General features: G+C 34.1%; 1 protein-coding gene across 3 annotated transcripts; it reads right to left on the bottom strand.

Moving 5' to 3' along the window:
- Nucleotides 1–1,550: 1,550 nt before the first annotated feature.
- On the bottom strand, nt 1,551–19,253 carry LOC114941775 (RUN and FYVE domain-containing protein 2). 3 transcript variants are annotated; one of them, XM_029316916.2, is made up of 12 exons: nt 19,029–19,253; nt 15,600–15,778; nt 15,422–15,531; nt 14,779–14,986; nt 14,515–14,678; nt 14,251–14,413; nt 14,050–14,166; nt 13,763–13,903; nt 11,622–11,719; nt 8,486–8,702; nt 7,367–7,618; nt 1,551–2,516 (listed from the first exon to the last, which is right to left on the bottom strand). In XM_029316916.2, the coding sequence occupies exons 1-12, from the start codon at nt 19,216–19,218 to the stop codon at nt 2,376–2,378; spliced, it is 1,980 nt and encodes a 659-aa protein (XP_029172749.1). In that variant the 5' UTR covers nt 19,219–19,253; the 3' UTR covers nt 1,551–2,375. The 3 variants fall into 3 exon arrangements, with proteins under 3 accessions (XP_029172749.1, XP_029172732.1, XP_029172740.1); XM_029316899.2 differs by lacking the exon at nt 19,029–19,253 and adding an exon at nt 16,324–17,655; XM_029316907.2 differs by lacking the exon at nt 19,029–19,253 and adding an exon at nt 16,438–17,650.
- Nucleotides 19,254–19,598: the final 345 nt, after the last annotated feature.

The following is a 19,598-nucleotide window of genomic DNA, read 5'->3' as shown; positions in this document are numbered from 1 at the left end:
CTAGGATCACGACAGTCTATATCGTAATATATCACAAATAAATGATCATTTTATTGTACAATATTATGTAACGAAAAGTATATAAGAATTATTGTTTCCACACAAATATTCTAAAGACGCAAACTTGATCTGATGTGCTATTTTTCGCGATCAACGAATATCTTTGTATTTAATACCATTCCATCCTCCGAATTCATCCCTTCCGACGATTCTGGAGAACCAGATTGCAACGAATGCAACGAAATTTATTCGAACACAATTGTCGCGTGCACACTTTTACTAGGTAACCCTCCGCGAGGCTTAATGCAGAGCGAACACAGATGGAAGCGGATATTCGCGCCAATCGTCGAGGCCGCATGCGATCGATGTGGGGCGGCCAGGGATCGATTTCAATTTAGCGGCCGTTTAAGCATGCACGCTCGCGGCTAACGAGCTTTCGAAAGTCGTAGATATCCGACAAGTTGGTCTACGGTGGCAGTCTCGACGGGACTCTCTCTCTCTTCCTCTCTCACCCTCGCGCAACCACCCGCCAGAACTTACCGCAGTCAGGCAGCATGAGTACCGCGAGCATACATGTAACACGACACCCCCTTTAACTCCCTTTATATACCGTTATATGCGCACAGACACACGCACGTGAAGGCTTCACGAGGCAGGTATTCACGCGGTGCTTGCGATTATGGTGTGGTAGGTAGGCAGGCATTGTTAACGTCTAGAAAGGATAAGAACGGCACGCGCGATGGAGGGCGGTCGCGGACTGTTTTACTGCTTTTCCAACGACGAAGAGAAGTAGACGGGATAGTGTGCGGTTGTAGAGATTAGAGAGACCCGGGTATGCACACCTGAGGAAACGGATTTACGTTCGGCAGGTAGATTACACATTACGGCCACCGCTTTCTTTCTTTTAAATCGCTTTCGTGCAAGAAGAAGCTATTTTCGCTTCTCTTTTCTGTTTATTTTTTTTGGGGAGGGAAAATCGGTGCTACTACGATAGAACTTAAGTAGAAAAGGGAATCTTAGTTAATGCATTGCTTTAATCAATCGATCGTTTGTGATATGAGATGTTTGAAAAGTCTCTTTAGCAGTATTTAAGAGTTACAAATTGATCCGACTATAAGTTTTAATACATCCAAAGATATAAGTTTATGATGAAAAAAGTAAAATTTTTTTATAGATTCTAAAAGCGAAAAGTTACAATCTCTTCGTATATATTACCACAACGTTAAATTACAATTAATACAATTATTAGAAACGTTTAATCAATTATTAAATCAGCTGCTAAACTTTTTTAACGACATTTAAAGTGTACTTGCATAGGATCGTCAAAGATATAAGCTGTTTGCATGGTATAAGTTTTAATTAAATTATTCTCATTCTCAGAGTATTATAACACAGTAATACGTTTTCATAAATATTGTCTAGAAAAGATAACAATGAAGATAATACGTAGACGCATATTTCTTTTTTGAAAATATTCGAATAAATATATTTTTATTTCTAGCATTCGTATAACATAAAATATTAGAAAATAGAATAAATAGTAAAACGTGTACAATTTAAAAAACCATTTCATTTATTTATATATATATATATATAATATATGTATATGTATATGTATAATATCTCTTTCAGACGGTATAGAACATTTTAAAAATATCGTTGTACAGGCACGCGTTTGGACACTGCAGCACAAACAAAGCTGCAGTTTCAATACTTTACTAATCGATTCTGTTGAGTTTGATCACATCGCTGTATCTTATCTTGCTCAAGCTGAGCATAACGGATGCATCTATTATCGAAACGGTACTAGAAGCAAGGTGCAACGTCAAGTTTTCATTAACATTTATACAATCTAATCGATTTTTGCCGTTTGCGGCGTTATCAGTCAAAGATAGTAATAACTGTTGGGCAATAAAGTGAAGCAATCTTTTTTTGACAAAACAAAATATACGTTGGAAAAAATTAATTCTAGCAACTATATATGATGTATATATTTGTCATTTCTAAAATATATGTATACTAGATATTATGTTGCAATAATAAAATTTGATAAAAATTAAATATTTCTATACCTCAATCATATAAATTCTAAAATAACGCGAGTATTTTTATAAAAAAAAATTATTTAACTTGGAACAAAATATTGTTCACGGCAGATTGGTTTGTCCGTCATCACGCACGTCCAATTTAAATGGTTATGCATAACGTACCGTAAAAAAAACATATACAAACATTTGTGGACTACATTTTAGGACAGATTTTGTTATTCTTCTTTATTCCAGGTTTTCGATTTTTTTCGAGTGTGACTGCGCTTTGGACTGAAATCTCTGGTGAACAACATGCTTATGAGAAAGAATACAATAGCACGTGAAGTATTAACGCATCGCCGAGTCACGACTAACTAGAAATACGTAACATTCATCACAAACGCGCACCGGTTTCGCTGAATTCGGCAAGACTGTAGTATTGTCACTGCAAGCGTTACAGAAAATATTTCCACAATTGCGGCAATGGTGCTGTAACAGAAATAATATACAAATATTGTTTTATTTAAATTATTGTTTTATTTTAATTATGAAACTTATCTTTGTTTTTCAAAATAAACAAATAATAATACATTTATTATAAAAATTAATATATATAATTTACTGTAGGACATTTATATATAAAATTTATGAGATAAAATATAATATCTGAAAAGACATTATTTATCGCAAACAATGCATAAATATATAAATTAAAAAAGTCAATATTTTTATATTAATATTTATTTTTAAAAAATAGAGAAATAATTATCGAACTTTAGATTTGTTTTATATAAATAGTAGAAAGAATATATTTGCAAATAAAATTAAAAAGTAAAGCTAAAGAAAAATATTCTTAAATAGACGTAATATTCTTAAAATATACCCTCATAATCGGCAACTTCAAACATTTTAATAATTGATGCTTTAATATGCTATCTAAAATTACGCTCTTGAAGACAATCCAATGTTACGAGATAATGCAAGTGATATTTAAATAGCGAATGTAAATTATTAGAACCTTTATCGAAAAGCAAAAATAAGATATTGATTATCTCGATGCGATGTAAACATGGTATATTTTAACTAACTCTAAATATAGTTATATATTCTAGGATTTTACTGAAATTTTTAAACCGATAATAACTTCGCAACACATAAAGCGATGAGTTGCTGTGTCTCAGTCCCATATTCTGAAAAGTAAAAAGCTTTGTAACGTAGTTCGTAGTTACGGATTACGTGTGCTCGTTGCGGGTCAAAAAAAGTGCATGCCCGTACCTGAAGCTGGCACGCGGACACAACGACCAGAACTTTTTGCACTTAACGCCAGGGATACTATTGTCCGCGCGTCAACTTCAGGTAAGAGAATGCTTAATACTTTTTTGCGGTATTTCTTATACAAGTCATTTCCATGTGAGGGTCGTTAGATTACAGAGGCATAGACGGACACGGAACAGGACTGACTGGTAAACTGGAAAGTGACTTGGACGGATTTAAAACAACGAGGATAATGTTACGAGATTGAAATAATATTTTGCGCATCGATTTTGTAGAAGCATCGCACTTTTTCGCCGAATCATGAATACGAGAAACAAAATGCGAAGGGATACTATAGTCGAAAGCAAATATTATACAATATTCAGTTTTGTCAATACTAGTCTGCATTATTCAATTCATCCCCCAATGTTTCGAAAACGCGCAGCTAGCTCTCTTCTAAAATAAACGTAGGGAATTTATCATTGATTCATCGCGCGTGCAATTCACATAGATTTCCAAGTCGCGACGGGAGGCAGAAAGCGGCGCGGTCCGTCTTCGTGTTTATTTTGCACCCTCCGTCTCTGCGCCTCGTTTCCCCATTACCGGGTAGTCTTCATTTTCGAGCCATTACCGCCCGTCTATTATAATAATGTGGTATTCGTACTCTGAAAGCCGAAAGAGAAATAACGGCGCGGGACCGAGGTGCGCGACCACGATTCTAAATTTTACATCTAAATTGAATCCCTTAAGTGAGACGGTCGAATCGTCGTTCCCTCCTTAGCGTGAGAGGATGCGGGCGTACCGAGGGAAAAGCGGGTTGCCCGGTTATTACCGGAAAGTAAGAGCCCGAATAATATCGTCCCGATAACCGATTTCCTCGCAAAGTTAATTATTGAACCGTCCCATCAGCATGACTTACGACCGGGACGTAGTAGATTGGTGCCTGCAACTACGTACCGGCGTACCTCAAGCACGCCTTATCTTAACCGTGATAGATACTTTCCAAGACGAATAAATCAGTCTGAGAGATCAGATCTGAGAGATACTGTCGGGCGTATGATTGGCCGTAGCGATCTATACATTATTCCGTGGAAGATGACTCGCTTTGGCGCGGACGCGAAAGTCTGCGGTAAACCATCGAGAAGAGACGAGATCTCGCAGCTTTTGCCTTTGTAGCGCGCACAACATCGAGCAGACAGGCAAACTCACTTTTATGCAATCGCATGAGCAGGGAAATGAGTTTGCGTTTCTGGAGTTAAGAGTTAAGAAGAACGCAAATGCTATTGCTCGCTCTTTATTTATTTTCATAGATGAAACAGCGAACGAAAATCTTATTTTTCCTTATTTTGCAATTGTAGTCTTTTATCAATCTCTGTCATAATTAATATATTTGACTGTTAATATATTCCAGACAAATTTTCTTTTATCCAATTATTATTGATATTGAAAATAAAGAAACGCAACGTTAAGTGATGATTTAAGATAATTGCATTATCATAAATTGTATCATAATTCATCTCCAAATAGAGTGAAAAGAATTTTAATTTTAGCACGTAGAAAGAAAATAAACATTTTTAAAATATGTATATTTTTGCGTTATTTAATATATGCTTTCTTTATTTTGCTTGAAATTTATGCAATCCATAATGGAATATTTTTACTAGACGATGCCATTCTATTGCCGCATCTATGCACGTAACGGCAAACGGTATTCACTTATCAGCATCTGCACACGACTCGATATTGCTTATGATGATCCAATATCGCAAGTGTAACATTATTGCTATCTCACGTAATATAATATCTCACGCGATATTTTCTAATAAATAAATATACTTTTTATTTCTAGGGCTCAAGAGAAAAAGTTTGCTTTAAAGGAAACGACATTTAATCATTTCTAAACAAATATATATACATTGCTTTGATTTTATAGATACAAATTGGCATTCGTGTTTAACATATTAAATTATTTATTGATTCGAACTAATTTCATCTGTTGGGAAATTTTTATACGCGGTTACCATAGGATGAAACTTGACTGTCGTAATTTGCTGTTACTGGGAACGAATCAAAGCGCTCGGCGATGCATGAAATATAGGTACGAGAAAAGTTTTGCGCCGCTCGTTAACGTCATAGCGAATTCAAAATATCCACAATCCTTGCGAACTGTACAAAGCAATGTCGGTGTGTGCACTTGGAAAGCCTGGGAATGCGAATTTATCGTCTCACAACGTGGTCAACCGAGTCGGACGGAGCTATATGGAAGAAAAATTATTGTTTTGCCTGCTTTTGCATGTTGCAAGTACGAAGGTTTGCGACCGCTCGGTCTTTTTTATCCCCCTCTCCACAAACATGCCCATACACCTTTCGAAGGTTTCCACCTACGGTTCTTTCTTCGTTGCGCACCTGCCAGCAAAGAGGGTTGCTTTGCCCACTGGCACGATTCCACTCACACATCTGGTCGTGCCACGGGTGGCCTATTCTATATTAAACAGTATGGTAATACACCTACGGGGCGAAAAATGAGTAACAAGGATACCCGAGCACAGCCTTGTTATTATGCAATAACTTACCACCCTTTCCTGCGCCCACCTTTCAACCCCCCTCGTATTCTTCGAACCGTCGGGCTACGTAAAGCAAGAGAATACCAGTCTAATGTATTTTATGGGACGAGCAACGTCTCTATCACATCGTCGACTGAATATGCATGCGAACGATGCATGCACAACGCATAATCACGAATGTATGTCGGGTGATGATGCAATAATTTCTAATTGGATATTCCGAAAGAGATAGCAGGAGAAAAGACGTCAAAAATATATACTTGACAAATGTAACGATCCATTAAGAGATTAGGGCTAAACGAAAATTGTTTTCTCTCTTTTCGTATAACAATTACAAAGTCGTAAAGACACATGCGAGATCAATAAGTCGGTCAGTCACGCCGATGACAGACGAGACGTCAAATTGCACGCGACGACCCGATTCTTTCGCGGAGCTTTCGCGACTGTGCGGTGAATCAACTCGCTAATCAACGATTAGCGCGACGTCGACGAGCTCCGGTGAACCGTATTTATCGCGCACGTCCGCAAAATTTCGATAAAGTCCTGACGAGCGCATAAATTCCGCCACGGAATTTATCCGTATGACGAATGCACGAATACGTTCGCCGTTGGCCGCGCGCTTCCCTTATCGATGCACGCAACTGCAACGAACGGAACGATCAGATCTTGGGGAATACTTTAAGCGCTTATACATATTTACGTGGCGGCGCGGTGATTCGAAAAATGTGGAAGCGGCGGTTTTCGCCGGAGCTTTAGCTCCAGGGGAAGGATTCCAGAAGAGGGAAATCCAGCGCTTTTGCCATGTAACGCGACACGTCTTCACTCTAATGAGCGAATTAAAAAGCGTTACGGCGCGGTGCTTAACACGCTCGAGAACTTGTTTAAGCCGCTAATCCCTCAACCGGCTCTTATCTATCCGCAAATTCCGGCTCTCATTACGATTTATCGCGATTTAATAAAGGGGGAAGTTAGGTAAACGAAAGCCTTTAAGTGTAATTGCTAGTCCGAGCAACGCGCGATAGCCCGCTATCTCTAATAATACGACTGTCGTGCATCAAAGTTGTTGCGCGCGAGAAGCGATTCCGATCTCTCGAGATCCTGACGACCTGACGAGCGAGCAGCTCTCTCGCGGCACCATCAAGATCTTCCGCCGAGGGTAGGTGTATCCCCGAGATGCCGACGGGCCCTGCCACGGAGTCGATCGACCGTGGTCATTTAATGCGCGCCTCGTCTTGTCTCCTCCCGCGAGCTCCGGAGAATCCGCATCGGGGAAAGCAGTAATTTCCAGAACGGCGGGGATAATTGAACAATTACGTACAGTGCGCCGCGCTTTCAGCCGAGCTCTCCGCGCGAATCCAGTTCCGTGAATAGATCGGATGAACGAAGAAGGAAGGGCGAGAAGGAGAGACAGAAAAGGGTGGTTCGCGAAGGAGCCGGGACTAGGACGGAAAGCTGGAAAGAAAGGGAGAGGAGGATAAGGGAGGTTACGAAGGCGTGGGAGCAATTAAAAACTTTGATTACCTTGCGACGAGTCATGTTGAACTCACGACTGCACCCCTTGCATTGGGTGACCAGCCGATCGTTCGCCCAGGTTACCGAGCCCTCTTGCAACGCTGACTGCTGCTGCTGTTGAGCGTTGTCAGCGGCCTCGCGCAGTTCGACCGCCGCTAATTTTGCCGCGCTCAATTGTCCTCCAAGTTCCTCCAGAGTTCGTTCCTGCTCGCTGCACACCTCCTTCAGCGCGTAATACTCTTCCTGCAGCGTCAAGTATTTCTGGAACAACGGAATACCCAGTTGCGATTATCGAACGTTTATGTATTTGCTCGTTCGTTCGTTGTCGCGTATTATTAAATCGACGCTCTAGTGGACTAAATGTTGCGACATGCAAATGGAGCTTGCAAAATTGTCACCTAATAATTAATATACTGATTGAAATTGATATTTAACATGTTGATTTACGTGAAAAGCTTTTAGATAATCTAAAAATTTCTGATCTATTTATATGTAATATACATGTGTTTTTTTTATATCAATTTTATAAATTATTTTTTCACACTTTTTCAATTATGTTTTAAATATTTCTTGCTTTCCTGATATAATTTTCAGTTTTTTTTTATAGTAGCTTTATTTATTAAAGTCTGATTTTAAATCTTACCTTCTGAAATTGGAAAATGGTAAAGTTTCATGCTCAATACATTAATCATAGTATGATTATATTTGAATGGACTCGGTGAATGATATTGTTCCACTGTATCACAATTATAATTAATTAATTTTTATTCAACAAAGCCAAAAGGCCAAGAGCGCGCATATTATTTTAGGAATCCGTGCAGAGGTGAAGAAAAATTGGACAATTCAAATAAATCTAATAAATCTATTTCAGGATAGCAATGCGCAAATACTTACTCGTCAGTTCTATAATCGATAGACGAATAAATCTCGACAACGCTTCGTCGATTGAATTAGATGCAGGCTTATAATCCATGCTGGCAGGTCTCGGAATGGGATTTAAATAGAAAAAGATTAAATCGCCTCGCGTTTTCCGCGAAGCTTTCCTTTTCGAGCTTACTACGATAACGTAACCGTGAGATTTATTCGCCGAAGTATCCTTAAAAGGCAATACAGATCGCACGCATGTACCTCGGACACCCGTTTCAACTGATCGATCTCCTGATGTAATTGAGAGATCTTCTCCGTGTTAGAGATCGATGTTTCCTGCAAGGAGGTTCTCCATTCGCGCTCGAGTCGCAATTCCCTCTCGACCCCATTCGTCCGCGCTTCCCGTTCAGCAGCCTCGGCGCCCAGGACTCTCACCTTCTCCTCCGCTCCCGATCTGACACCATCCATCTCCTTGCACCTGATTAAGTCAAATCAATGATACTTAAAGGTCGAAGATATAAAATTCCTATCCGTACCGTCCGAAAATCATATCGTTCAATTAAATCAACGATTTTTATATAACTCATACTTTGCTTTAGACTTATATTAACGTTTCAAAGATGTGATAATGAGTGTGAATGACGCATGATGTTACATATAAGATGATCATTCAAAATGGAACTGTCAAATAATATCGATTTTATCTCTTATAAATTCGTCATCAAGTAACGTTTCGTTTAATTTGCGTATGATTTACTGCTTATATTTATTTATTAACATAAAAGATAACATTTTCATATTACATGTTTAAAATATGGTTAAAAATATTGCACATTTATTTTTAAATAGGTCAAAATCAATGCTGCGTCATAAACACGTTATAAGTAAATAAAAATTTATTTATCGGAAAACGCATTTAAGGAACTGTTTTGCGATCGCATAAAAACGAAAAATTAAAATTTGCAAATTAATAATCGTCATATACGTATACATAAATGATTTTATTCTTTTACATAAAATATGTATTCAGAAACAAAATTTTATTACTAATATACTTTTAAAACGTAATAGCAACGAGTAAATTACGAAATAGATGCAAAAGTGCCAATCCAGAAAATCTATGTTTATAATTAATAATACATATATTAATATAATTGCCAGTTACATAAAATATTGTCCAAATATTTAAAAAAATAGATACATATTTTTGCATATTCTCTTCACATACAAATTAAAGAAAATACCAAAAAACCGTTTATAAACCGATTAATTTACAATTTTATTGGTAATGTTATGGACATAACTTACCTTACAAGATTATTGTATATTATTATCAGTTACTATTCGAAAGTAAGTAAAACAAATTTTTTATTCAGCAATTATAAAATAATTTACATATTAAAAAAAGATAAGCTAATAAACTTTCTCTCTACTTTTAAGTCGTAGCACCTTACGTCTAATGTACGGTTCTGGAATAAACAAACCGCACACTGTTTTTCTATTATGAATTTATTTTCGCAGCGTTGATACACAAGCACACGTAGTGTTAAAATACGTATAATGTCAATTGCGCGAGGCTTATATGAGTACTTAATTGTATCAATAATATATGGATATGGCACGTTTAATCATCACTGAATGTTTTTTTTTACTTTTGACAATAAAATATACCTATTATTTCGAAAAATATTTTATATGAGGATGTCAATTACAAATATTGATAATGTAATAATTTAATTGGTTCGAGGAGCTATTGTCATGTAATTGTAAAATCAATAATTTCATGAAAATAAAATAATTTGATGACAGATGACAAGAATGATCGCAGATCAAAGACGATTAGTTCCTTAAACGCGAGTGATTGATTAAAATAAGCATTTTAATTTAGATACACATATTATTTATATCATTTTCTTTAATAATATAATATGTTATATTTCTTTAATAATATAATATTAAATGATGAAAGACGAGCACAATGATAATGAGAAACTCACTTTTCTTTTGCATATCATAGAGAAATTATTGATATGAGATTTAATGACTAAATATTCCATTAAATAGTTCTTCTTCCGTAATAGCATTGATGTACTTTATTAATATAATTATGTCATATAAATTTATCGATTATTGCGAAAGACTTTAAAATATGTTTCGACACAATATTAACACAACTAGTTATTGGTACAACTATTTGTAGAGTAGCCACCATTTATAGTGAAGGTTTGCCAATATCTCCATGATGATAAGAGTTTATATTTCCTTCGCGTTTTTATAATCTATCTTATCTAAATCTGATCATATTCGCGACATCTAAGTAGAAAATAAATCATTTCTAACTAGAGCTGTCCATCGACGTGCGTGTGTAATTTAATTATTGGTACGACCGTTCGCTATCATATCAGAATGCTGTAGCGATAATTGATAGAAAATTCTTATCATAACGATTATATTTGTATGTAAATAATGCCTGCTAAAATATTTCGGTAACGTGGAGCCACATCTTTAACCCTTCAGAAATAGTAACGTTACGCGAGAAATTCGATGGGAAAAAGGATTACAAATCCTTTACATATCTCATCAATTAATAATACTAATATAACGACACAATATTTGATAACAATTGACTTAGCTTTGAAAAATTTCAAAGCGTATAACAAATACGAGTATTAGCCCTTTTCATAATTGCTGTGATAAATTTAATATGTGTAACTATATAATTTTAAAAAATTATTCTTTACATTTTCCGTAAAAGAAAATTAAAATAACAATACACGAAATATCTTACAATATACATGTACATATCAAAAAAAGTTTACATTGTTTGCATTTTCAATAGATTAGATGCGCAATTGCTAACTGGAAAGAGTAATAAATGCATAAAACAGATAATAAATATATATTCTATAATAGAATAATAATTATTTACTGCAAAAATACGACCCGATTTCTGAAATATTTTGCAAGTTGAGCAAAGCTAAACTTTTGCTAAATTTTTGAAAATATTATCTCTATTATCCGTAGATATTTGTTTTTTAAAGAGACCTTTCGCTCTATAACATTGATATACTATTAAAATATTGATCCAATTATTTCAATTATAATGTTGCGCTCATTATATAAGAAAATTCTCATTAAAAATCCATTAAACAAAAAGCTGGCTCATCAATGAAATTTTTCTATTAATAAAGTTGATTAGACAAGCTACTTAGGAAAAAAAGTTAATGTCTAACAATGAGTATAGAAATCCAAGATACTAGGAAGCATGGAACTTTCTTTTGATGTTTGTAATTATTATATTACGGGCGCTATTTTTAATCTCAAACAATTTGATCTGCATATAATTTCAATTACACTTATAAGTTAATTAATGCTAATGAAAGACAAATAAACATACTTCTCATCCATTTTCTGGATGGTCTCAGTCATCGATAGTGTTTTAGCTTCCAGTTTTGTGATCAGTTCTGTCTTATGCTTAAGCGAGCCTTCGCACTCCTGAAATAAATACTTATTGAATTCAAACGAAAAAGACAATTATGTTTGTCCAAATTTCTACAAATAAACCTGAAATAATGCAATATAATGCATATTAATTTGAAAATTATTTCCATAATGATAGACATATGATAATACGAGTTTAATAGAGTTGATATATACATTGTTTATGTTTTGCAATTTGCAATATAATATTTGTCACATACATAAGATTTATAATATCTTACAAAATATGATGTAACGAAATGTTTGAAAATGTTTCTTTAAATTTCATACGAAAGTTCTGTAAATCTGTTTATCTTACATCTATAGTATTACTAATAATCATGATCGACGAATAATTTAAAATTTATTAGAATTTATTTTAAAAATATATATATGTATATATATATTAAATTTCTGATTCGCGTAGAACATTGTAATTTTAATAAGTTTTATTAAATTAATAAAGATTATAAAAATAATTTATACCAAATGTTGTATCATTTCTATTCTCTTTTTTCACATTATTATTGCAAACAGATTAATGTTTCTTAAGTACATCTCAAAACGTTATAATCAGGATTATTGATTTAACAAATTGTAATTAATTATTGTTTCCGTAGAAAATATATATAAATATACAGTTGAAATATTGTGATATTGTAAAAACTTCTAGAGAATTATTGTCTTAAACGTAACAGTCTGCACCGTCTTAAATCGAGCATCAATATAATTCGATTTCAGAAAAGCGTAATCTACTAAATCATTTCGTTACACCATAATAATTATACGTGCTTTGTCAGTATAATAATGCCAATAAATGTTCAAACAGAGCACTGAACAAATGTTAAGTATAGATGACAACGTGCTATGCGCAAAACATAAGTTGAAAACTTGACAAAACAATTTTACACAACCCTGTAGATGGGTATGTATACAAAATGTATGCCTCGTGTGCAATACATCGAATAGCCGCGATATTTGAAGTGTGGAATCATCTTCTGTGGAATTAATCACATTCTAAGAGTAGGCTCTCTTTATTCTTTCGCAGTTTGCTCGATCTTTGAATTATTCGTTATCTCGGAGGTAGAACGACTCTGTTTCAATTTGTCATTATTAGATGTTTTCGATGATTGCTCAAAGGAGCGTTGATGATCGATCGTCGGTCGAGCGGACGCATTTTCCGCGGATGGACACCCTCTCGGAGTAATGGGGCTAGTCTTATTAAGAATAGATTTCGCAATACCACCTGGGGTGGTAGGGCTTCTACCTTCGCCGTCCTTCATCAAATGATTATACTTCTCGAGGTTGTTAAGGATCTTGCCGATTTGATTGGTCTTCGCGTGAAGACGGCTCACCATCTCGCCTTTTTGTGTCAGCTCATGCTCACACTCCTACAATTGAAATATGTCCAGAAACGGAAAATTTATGTGCTTGCCAAAATCCTCTCTGACAGAAAAGATTCCGGCGAAATAAAAGTTGCCATCATTTTCAGCAGATACAAAAAAAGCACCTAAATACGCTAATGCAGTAATAATCTATTTTGCATATAAGATGCAACTTAATTATTCGCTAACAGATATGTGGCTGAAATATTAAATTATTAGCAAAAATACTGATAAAATATGATACGGAATGACACGAAAAAAGTTCTATACTGTAACTATTATGATAACTATTAAAAAATAAATTCTTCGATTAAAGCATTTTATAGGCGATGTAATTATGTATATAAGACTAAATGTATATTATATATCAAAACCGTGATACAGTATATTCATTTGTATATTAATTTATAAATCATTTATCACAGAACATTTATATACTTTACGTTAAACGAATAATTTTCTAAATAAAAATAGACAAATTTATTAAAAACATTACTACTTTAGAAATATAAGCACAGTATCTTCTCATATAGATATCAAATGGTCAGATAACTACAATAATAATTTATCATTAATTCAATTTAATACAATAATTGAAATCATAGATACTATGTAAGTATGCTATATCACGGGAACTAAAAAATTATTTCATAATAGTTGCAAGTTATACCACCTGCAGCTTTTTGTACATTTCCAAGTTGATTAATTTGATATCCTCCAGTTGTCGCCTTAAAGATATTATAGTATCCTGCTTCTCATGTATATCCTTCTCTAACAATTTCATAGCTACTTCCATTTCAGATTTCATGCTAATCTGTATAAAAAAAAATACATTACTAATCAATTCTTACACTTTTATTTTTCTATATTTTTTTAAATTTGTGAATTTGTTGAAAATTTATTTAGAGTTATCACTCATCTGTAATATCACTGTAAAAAAGGATATGCATTCTTATTAACCTGCAATTCCAGTTCTTTCTCTAAATCTTGTCGAGATTTCTTTTCAGATTCTACTCTGCTTCTAAGTTCTTCTATTTCCGCTGTGGTTTCTGTTATTTTAAGAGGTACTTTTCCGTTCTGAAATTAGATCGATCTTTCAATAACAGACCAATCTACAATATATATGAAACGCGCATATATTTGCATGTATAATATATATACCTCATTTGCGTCTTTAACTTCTATACCAAGTTCCTTTTTTAATTGCCTGTTCTCATCTTGAATCGATAAAATATTGTTCTTAGCAATAGCGAGATCTTCTTTCATAAGAGCATTTGTTGTCGTGAGAGATTCTACTTTAGCTTGGAGATTCGTTACTGTTGCACTAAAATTGACAGAAAATATCAATTTTGAGCATCGAATACTCATACGTGTATGTATATGCGAAAGTCTTTGCTCAATATTTGCAAAAAATTAGATATTTACTTTAGATGTCGATTGAGCTCTTCGATATAATTCTTTTGATCGAGCACTGTAGTCATATTGTCATTTTCGAGTTCATCATCTGGAGATTCACCAGGTATATGATTGCTGTTACGCAGATATAATGAAAAATCGATTACGCCCTGCTGACAGTCAAGATCTTCTTCCTGTTACAATAGTTAAAACCTTGGCTTAATATTATTATTGCTCTGGCCAAACAGATACACTTTCAGGTATGTGAAAGACGTGACATTAATCTAGACTGACCTTTACGCAAAAGTTGCAATCAATCACATTTAATCCAACTAATAAACCCATCACTACGATTGCCTCCTCGCTCATCATCAGAGCATCTGGTTCAAAATATTCAGATAGAATATCATCTTTGTGGTCTATTAACACTTTGAGATAATCCGCTAATTTCTTTTGCATTAATGCCATACGCAACCAAGCACGCGCCCTACCCATAGCCGTCCTGAAAATAGTGATTCAAAATAGTGATTCTATGTTCTCCAAATCGAGAATTTGCAAAATATTAATAAATCACAAACTTTAATTATAAAAATAATTAATAGATAATTATTATTATAATTTAAAACTAATTCTGAATTAATGTAAAAAGAAAACTTCTTGTTTAAATGCTAACAATAAAAAATGTTGAAAATAATAATAGAAAACTCTTTTGAAAAAACATAATTTTTAAAAAATATCTAAAAGAGACTTATTTGATAAACTATATTATACTATTTTTTAACAAAAAATTAAAATGTACGTATTCTGTTTTCACAATCACACAAATACAAAAAATATATTGTTAATCAATCATATATATGTATATCGATTCATAGATAAACTTAATTAAATAAATATGTATATGACACTTTCAAAATAGAAGTATGCAGTGATTTACCTAACAGTAGGTAAATCACGAATGCTGGATGTAATATCTTGTGCTTCGGAACAATATTTCTCTACGAGCTGAAGAATATCCCACAGCTCCTTCTTGGGTCCGAGAAGACCCTGAAATCGGAGACTGTTAATACCAACGTAAAAAATTGTTCTGCTGACCACATGACGGCAAGCTTTACCTTCTTCGGCCGTAAACCATGCCTAAGCACATGTTCGAGAACGATGAAAAAATGTTGCAATGGCATGTGATCAGAATCAAGCATACGACCATATTTCAAAGACGTTTCAATCAGCTCCTTGACAATTAGTTTTGAAATGTTAACGAGATTACTTCTTTCGATGATCACCGGATCCCGTGCTGCAAAAACAATACGTGTTTGCTCTAATTTGTAATAATTTCAATTAATTTCCCGCGTCAATATTTAGAAAAACGGCATTAATAAATTTTCAACAGTAAATATCCTGAATATAAAATATATTTTTAATAATTAATTGTAAGATTATTAAAATTTACATATAAAGTTAGAATATTTGCATAGCAAAATATGAATTAAATTTTTTTGTACTCTCCAGAATAAATAAAAATTAAATAAAAGTAGTAACATATATATGGAATCGCAAGCCAAGGTTTGCAACAATTTTACTGCTATAAAAAATGCATTCCGTTTAAAGCGACAACACGAAAGCGTAATAAAAAGAAATAAATATTTTTTCCCGTTGTGAGCAAGAAAAGCAATTACTTTTCTGTTTGTTACACGGTATAAATACGTCAACAATGAATTACGTCTTGCCAAACAAAAAGAAAAAAAATGAATTTGATAAAAAATATATATATTCCCCAAAAATATATATATTCGATATATTCCCCTAATTAAAAAAACAGGTGCAACATCGAGTACAGACACAAGCTGGAGACGTGCTGCAATGGCGGTGGACTTGGTGGCATAATATCGCGAAGCTCTCGTTCTTCGGGAAGCTGTTGTTCATGATGATGATGATCATGATGATAATTAATACCACTAAGTGCAAGCGGTGGTGATGGTGACCGCTGCATCGAGTCCTGTAGCGAGAACTCGACATCCTGAAGCTCCTTTAGACAGAGCCATTCGCCGTCTACCGACACTCGAAAATTGCACAGATATATGGTGTCCTGTGCACCAGCCATATCTTCTTCCAACATGATTCCGCCGTGATGTACACCACCGTGATCGCCCGGTGGCCGCAGTTTCAAACTAGTCAAGGATTCTTGCCGCATAGAAGACGATTCCTCCTCTGCCGTCACTATCTCAATTCTGAAGATCGCACGATATCTTTCGATAATCGTTCACTTGCACAGAAGAGAGCTCTTGATTTGCATAAACTTTTATTTCTTTTGATGATAATTTTCAACTGTAGATTGGTTTGAAAATTATTTATTTATCAGAACTAGATCTTTCTCATTAATAGTTAATAAACAATGAGCGTTGAACTTGTTCATCAATATATCTCTTTTATGATATATATACATTTGTTAGTCTATGCGTAATATTCAAGATTGGCTCATAATATTGTATAATGTAGAGTATTTTCTTCTTCCCTAGTTACATCGATCAGCTGATGGAAAAATGTGTCGCAATGAATGAGTCACCAGTAAATGCTGATATGTTGCAGTCAAGCTTTATGTTATCGGTAACAAGAAATAGAAATTTGCATCTACTAGTTGTATTGCTCTTCTTTTGTCATTGCTTTCAAGTGTTATCCTTTAACCATTCTTCGCTGATATTATTAGCGGCAAATATCTGTCTTGATAAGGATAGATTCAGTTGCGCTGAAGATATCGAAGGAACGGCAAATAAAATCTCAGCTTAAGCGACGCAGAAACGATGAATGCACACCAATGAAACTACATTGTAGTTCCACGAGTATTTCACAAAACAGTAGATAAACCAGAAATTTATGTACTGTAAAAAATGACTTAGAAATCGTACTAGTGTCGAGCGAGGAAAATTTCACGTCGAAGATAACGAGAATGTCGGTGACATGTAATATTGATTTTCCCGCTGACTTTGTCTCCACCTACAAAAATCAATACGGATACCACTGCGCAGTGCTGCGTAGTGCTGCCATCAAGATTGCCATTCTGGATTGCTCTACCGATATAACAGTAACTTCGTATTGCTTCAATGACATAAGCCAGCAATTAAATTCATCCACAAAAATTTTTATAAGCAAAAGTTAAATAGTAAAAAAAAATATTTCGAGCAATATTTAAAGATTTTATTTAATCGTTACAAAAAGGTTTCGAATACTTTTATATATAATTATATACAACAGTATAAAAATGATACTCTGTAAGACATACATTTTAACATTGTCTTATTAAATTTTATTTATCAGTTTTTTATCAATTATATTATTACTGAATCACAGATGCAAATGCAGGTCTCTTCTACATTGAGAATTTAATAATATAAACAATTTAATATTTTTATATTTGTTTACATCACACTTAAATAAATAATTACGCACGTAATTGTAAAAAACCAGCATTAAAAATATTTACATAACACTATTAATGTATTGTATTACTATTAATCTGTCTAATATGTCATACTTTAATTATTTTCCTGGTTTGATTTGTTATAATCACGCAGTAAATAATTGCGCATTAAAAATATTTACATAAGCGTTATTAATGTATTATATTACTATTAATCTGTCTAATATGTCATACTTTAATTATTTTCCTGGTTCGATTTGTTATAATCACAGTAAATAACTGCGCACATGTCAAGAATTAGCAATGTGATATCATATATATATATATATATATATATATATCACTGTTTTCGTGCCAATGTGTTATCATTCGAGATACAACTGGAGAATTGGTCAACGACTTGGTCAACGAATTGGTTAAACGTTTGAAGGACAAATTAATGTATCGAAAAAACTGCTTATTATAATCATAAATATTTAGTAGAAAGAGATGTTAAAAGGAAATCTAATATCAAATTTAATGAAAGTAGTTATGTATCCAAAATGGAATAATAAATATAATAAATATAATAATAGAGTTAATCTATTTTAACCATTATTTATGAAATTATTTAAGAATATTATAAATAGAGACAGAGCAATGTATTATATATATATATATATATATATATATATGCAGTCAAAATAACACAGAACTTGTTATAACTAATATAAAACTTAAATAATTGGATCAGAAACGCATAAACGCAATTCATGTTTCCCAAATTATCAAAACCTTATTTTTCACAAATCCTCTATATAGATCTGTCAAATAATGTTATTTATTATCAAAATGTATCAGAATAATATATCTTTTCTGTCATTATCTTTGTGACAGATTCATTTCAGTCGTTTAAAATTTGACATTCGATGTAATTACGTAGATGTATTCGAATGAATTCTATCTTGCAGTGATTTGTAGATCTAACTGGCACATTAATAATTTTTAATAAAAATACACATGTGCGCGCACAGTATGTTTACGCGCGTTTATTACGCGGGCGCCAAGCTGAGCCCGCGAGCGCGTACTTTTGAAGAGCGCGCCGAATCGTGGGAGCATGCACCAAACACCTAATGTTCGATGTACTCACGTCTCGGCAACCACCAGGCATCCAGCTTTCTGGGTCTAGACACGACTAGGTCCGGCCATTTGTCCTCCCGTATAGAGTAACTCGATGGCGAACGCGAGACACTTTTCTCATTTTCATCAGATGCGAGGCTACCGGTGAGCGATTTCTCGGACGGGGATATTGGCAAACCGTCGCTACTTTCCGCGGCCATATTTACGTTTTCACTGTCGACCAGCGGCGCATGAGTTTACCGACATTAAATGTGTACGTATACGAGGGTATACACATACGCATATATTTCTCTGTGTGAGAACCCGACTGCCACATTCCTTTTGCCAACACGTGGTAAGAATACTCGTCACGCGACGTCTCTACGTACGCCTTTATCAGACTCTTCTCAATGATTACTGAGCAGAAACCGGAGTAATATGATGATGCTGAAAAAACGCTTGACGTATGTCATCTGTGAATGAGTTTAATGTGATTCTTACTACGGTCGTTTAAATTTATCAAGAGATAATGCAGCATCAGACTAATAATAAGTACAAAAGTACGAATCTGTATCGATATTTTTAATATTATTAATAAAAC

Source organism: Nylanderia fulva, unplaced genomic scaffold, assembly GCF_048542155.1.
Source record: "Nylanderia fulva isolate GAGA-0341 unplaced genomic scaffold, ASM4854215v1 Scaffold6, whole genome shotgun sequence".
Lineage (NCBI taxonomy): Eukaryota > Metazoa > Arthropoda > Insecta > Hymenoptera > Formicidae > Nylanderia > Nylanderia fulva.
The sequence above is the reverse complement of the archived record's forward strand: the minus strand, read 5'-3'. Positions and strand labels throughout refer to the sequence as shown.

Bases quoted from the DNA above. Each gene is read 5' to 3' on its own strand.
- LOC114941775 (XM_029316899.2), bottom strand. From the start codon at position 16,675: ATGCGGCAAGAATCCTTGACTAGTTTGAAACTGCGGCCACCGGGCGAT. The intron at 15,779-16,323 runs GTCTGTACTCGA...TTGTTTTTGCAG, and splicing joins GCAGCACGTCTCCAGCTTGT to CACGGGATCCGGTGATCATC. The intron at 14,987-15,421 runs GTAAATCACTGC...CACTATTTTCAG, and splicing joins CGTGATTTACCTACTGTTAG to GACGGCTATGGGTAGGGCGC.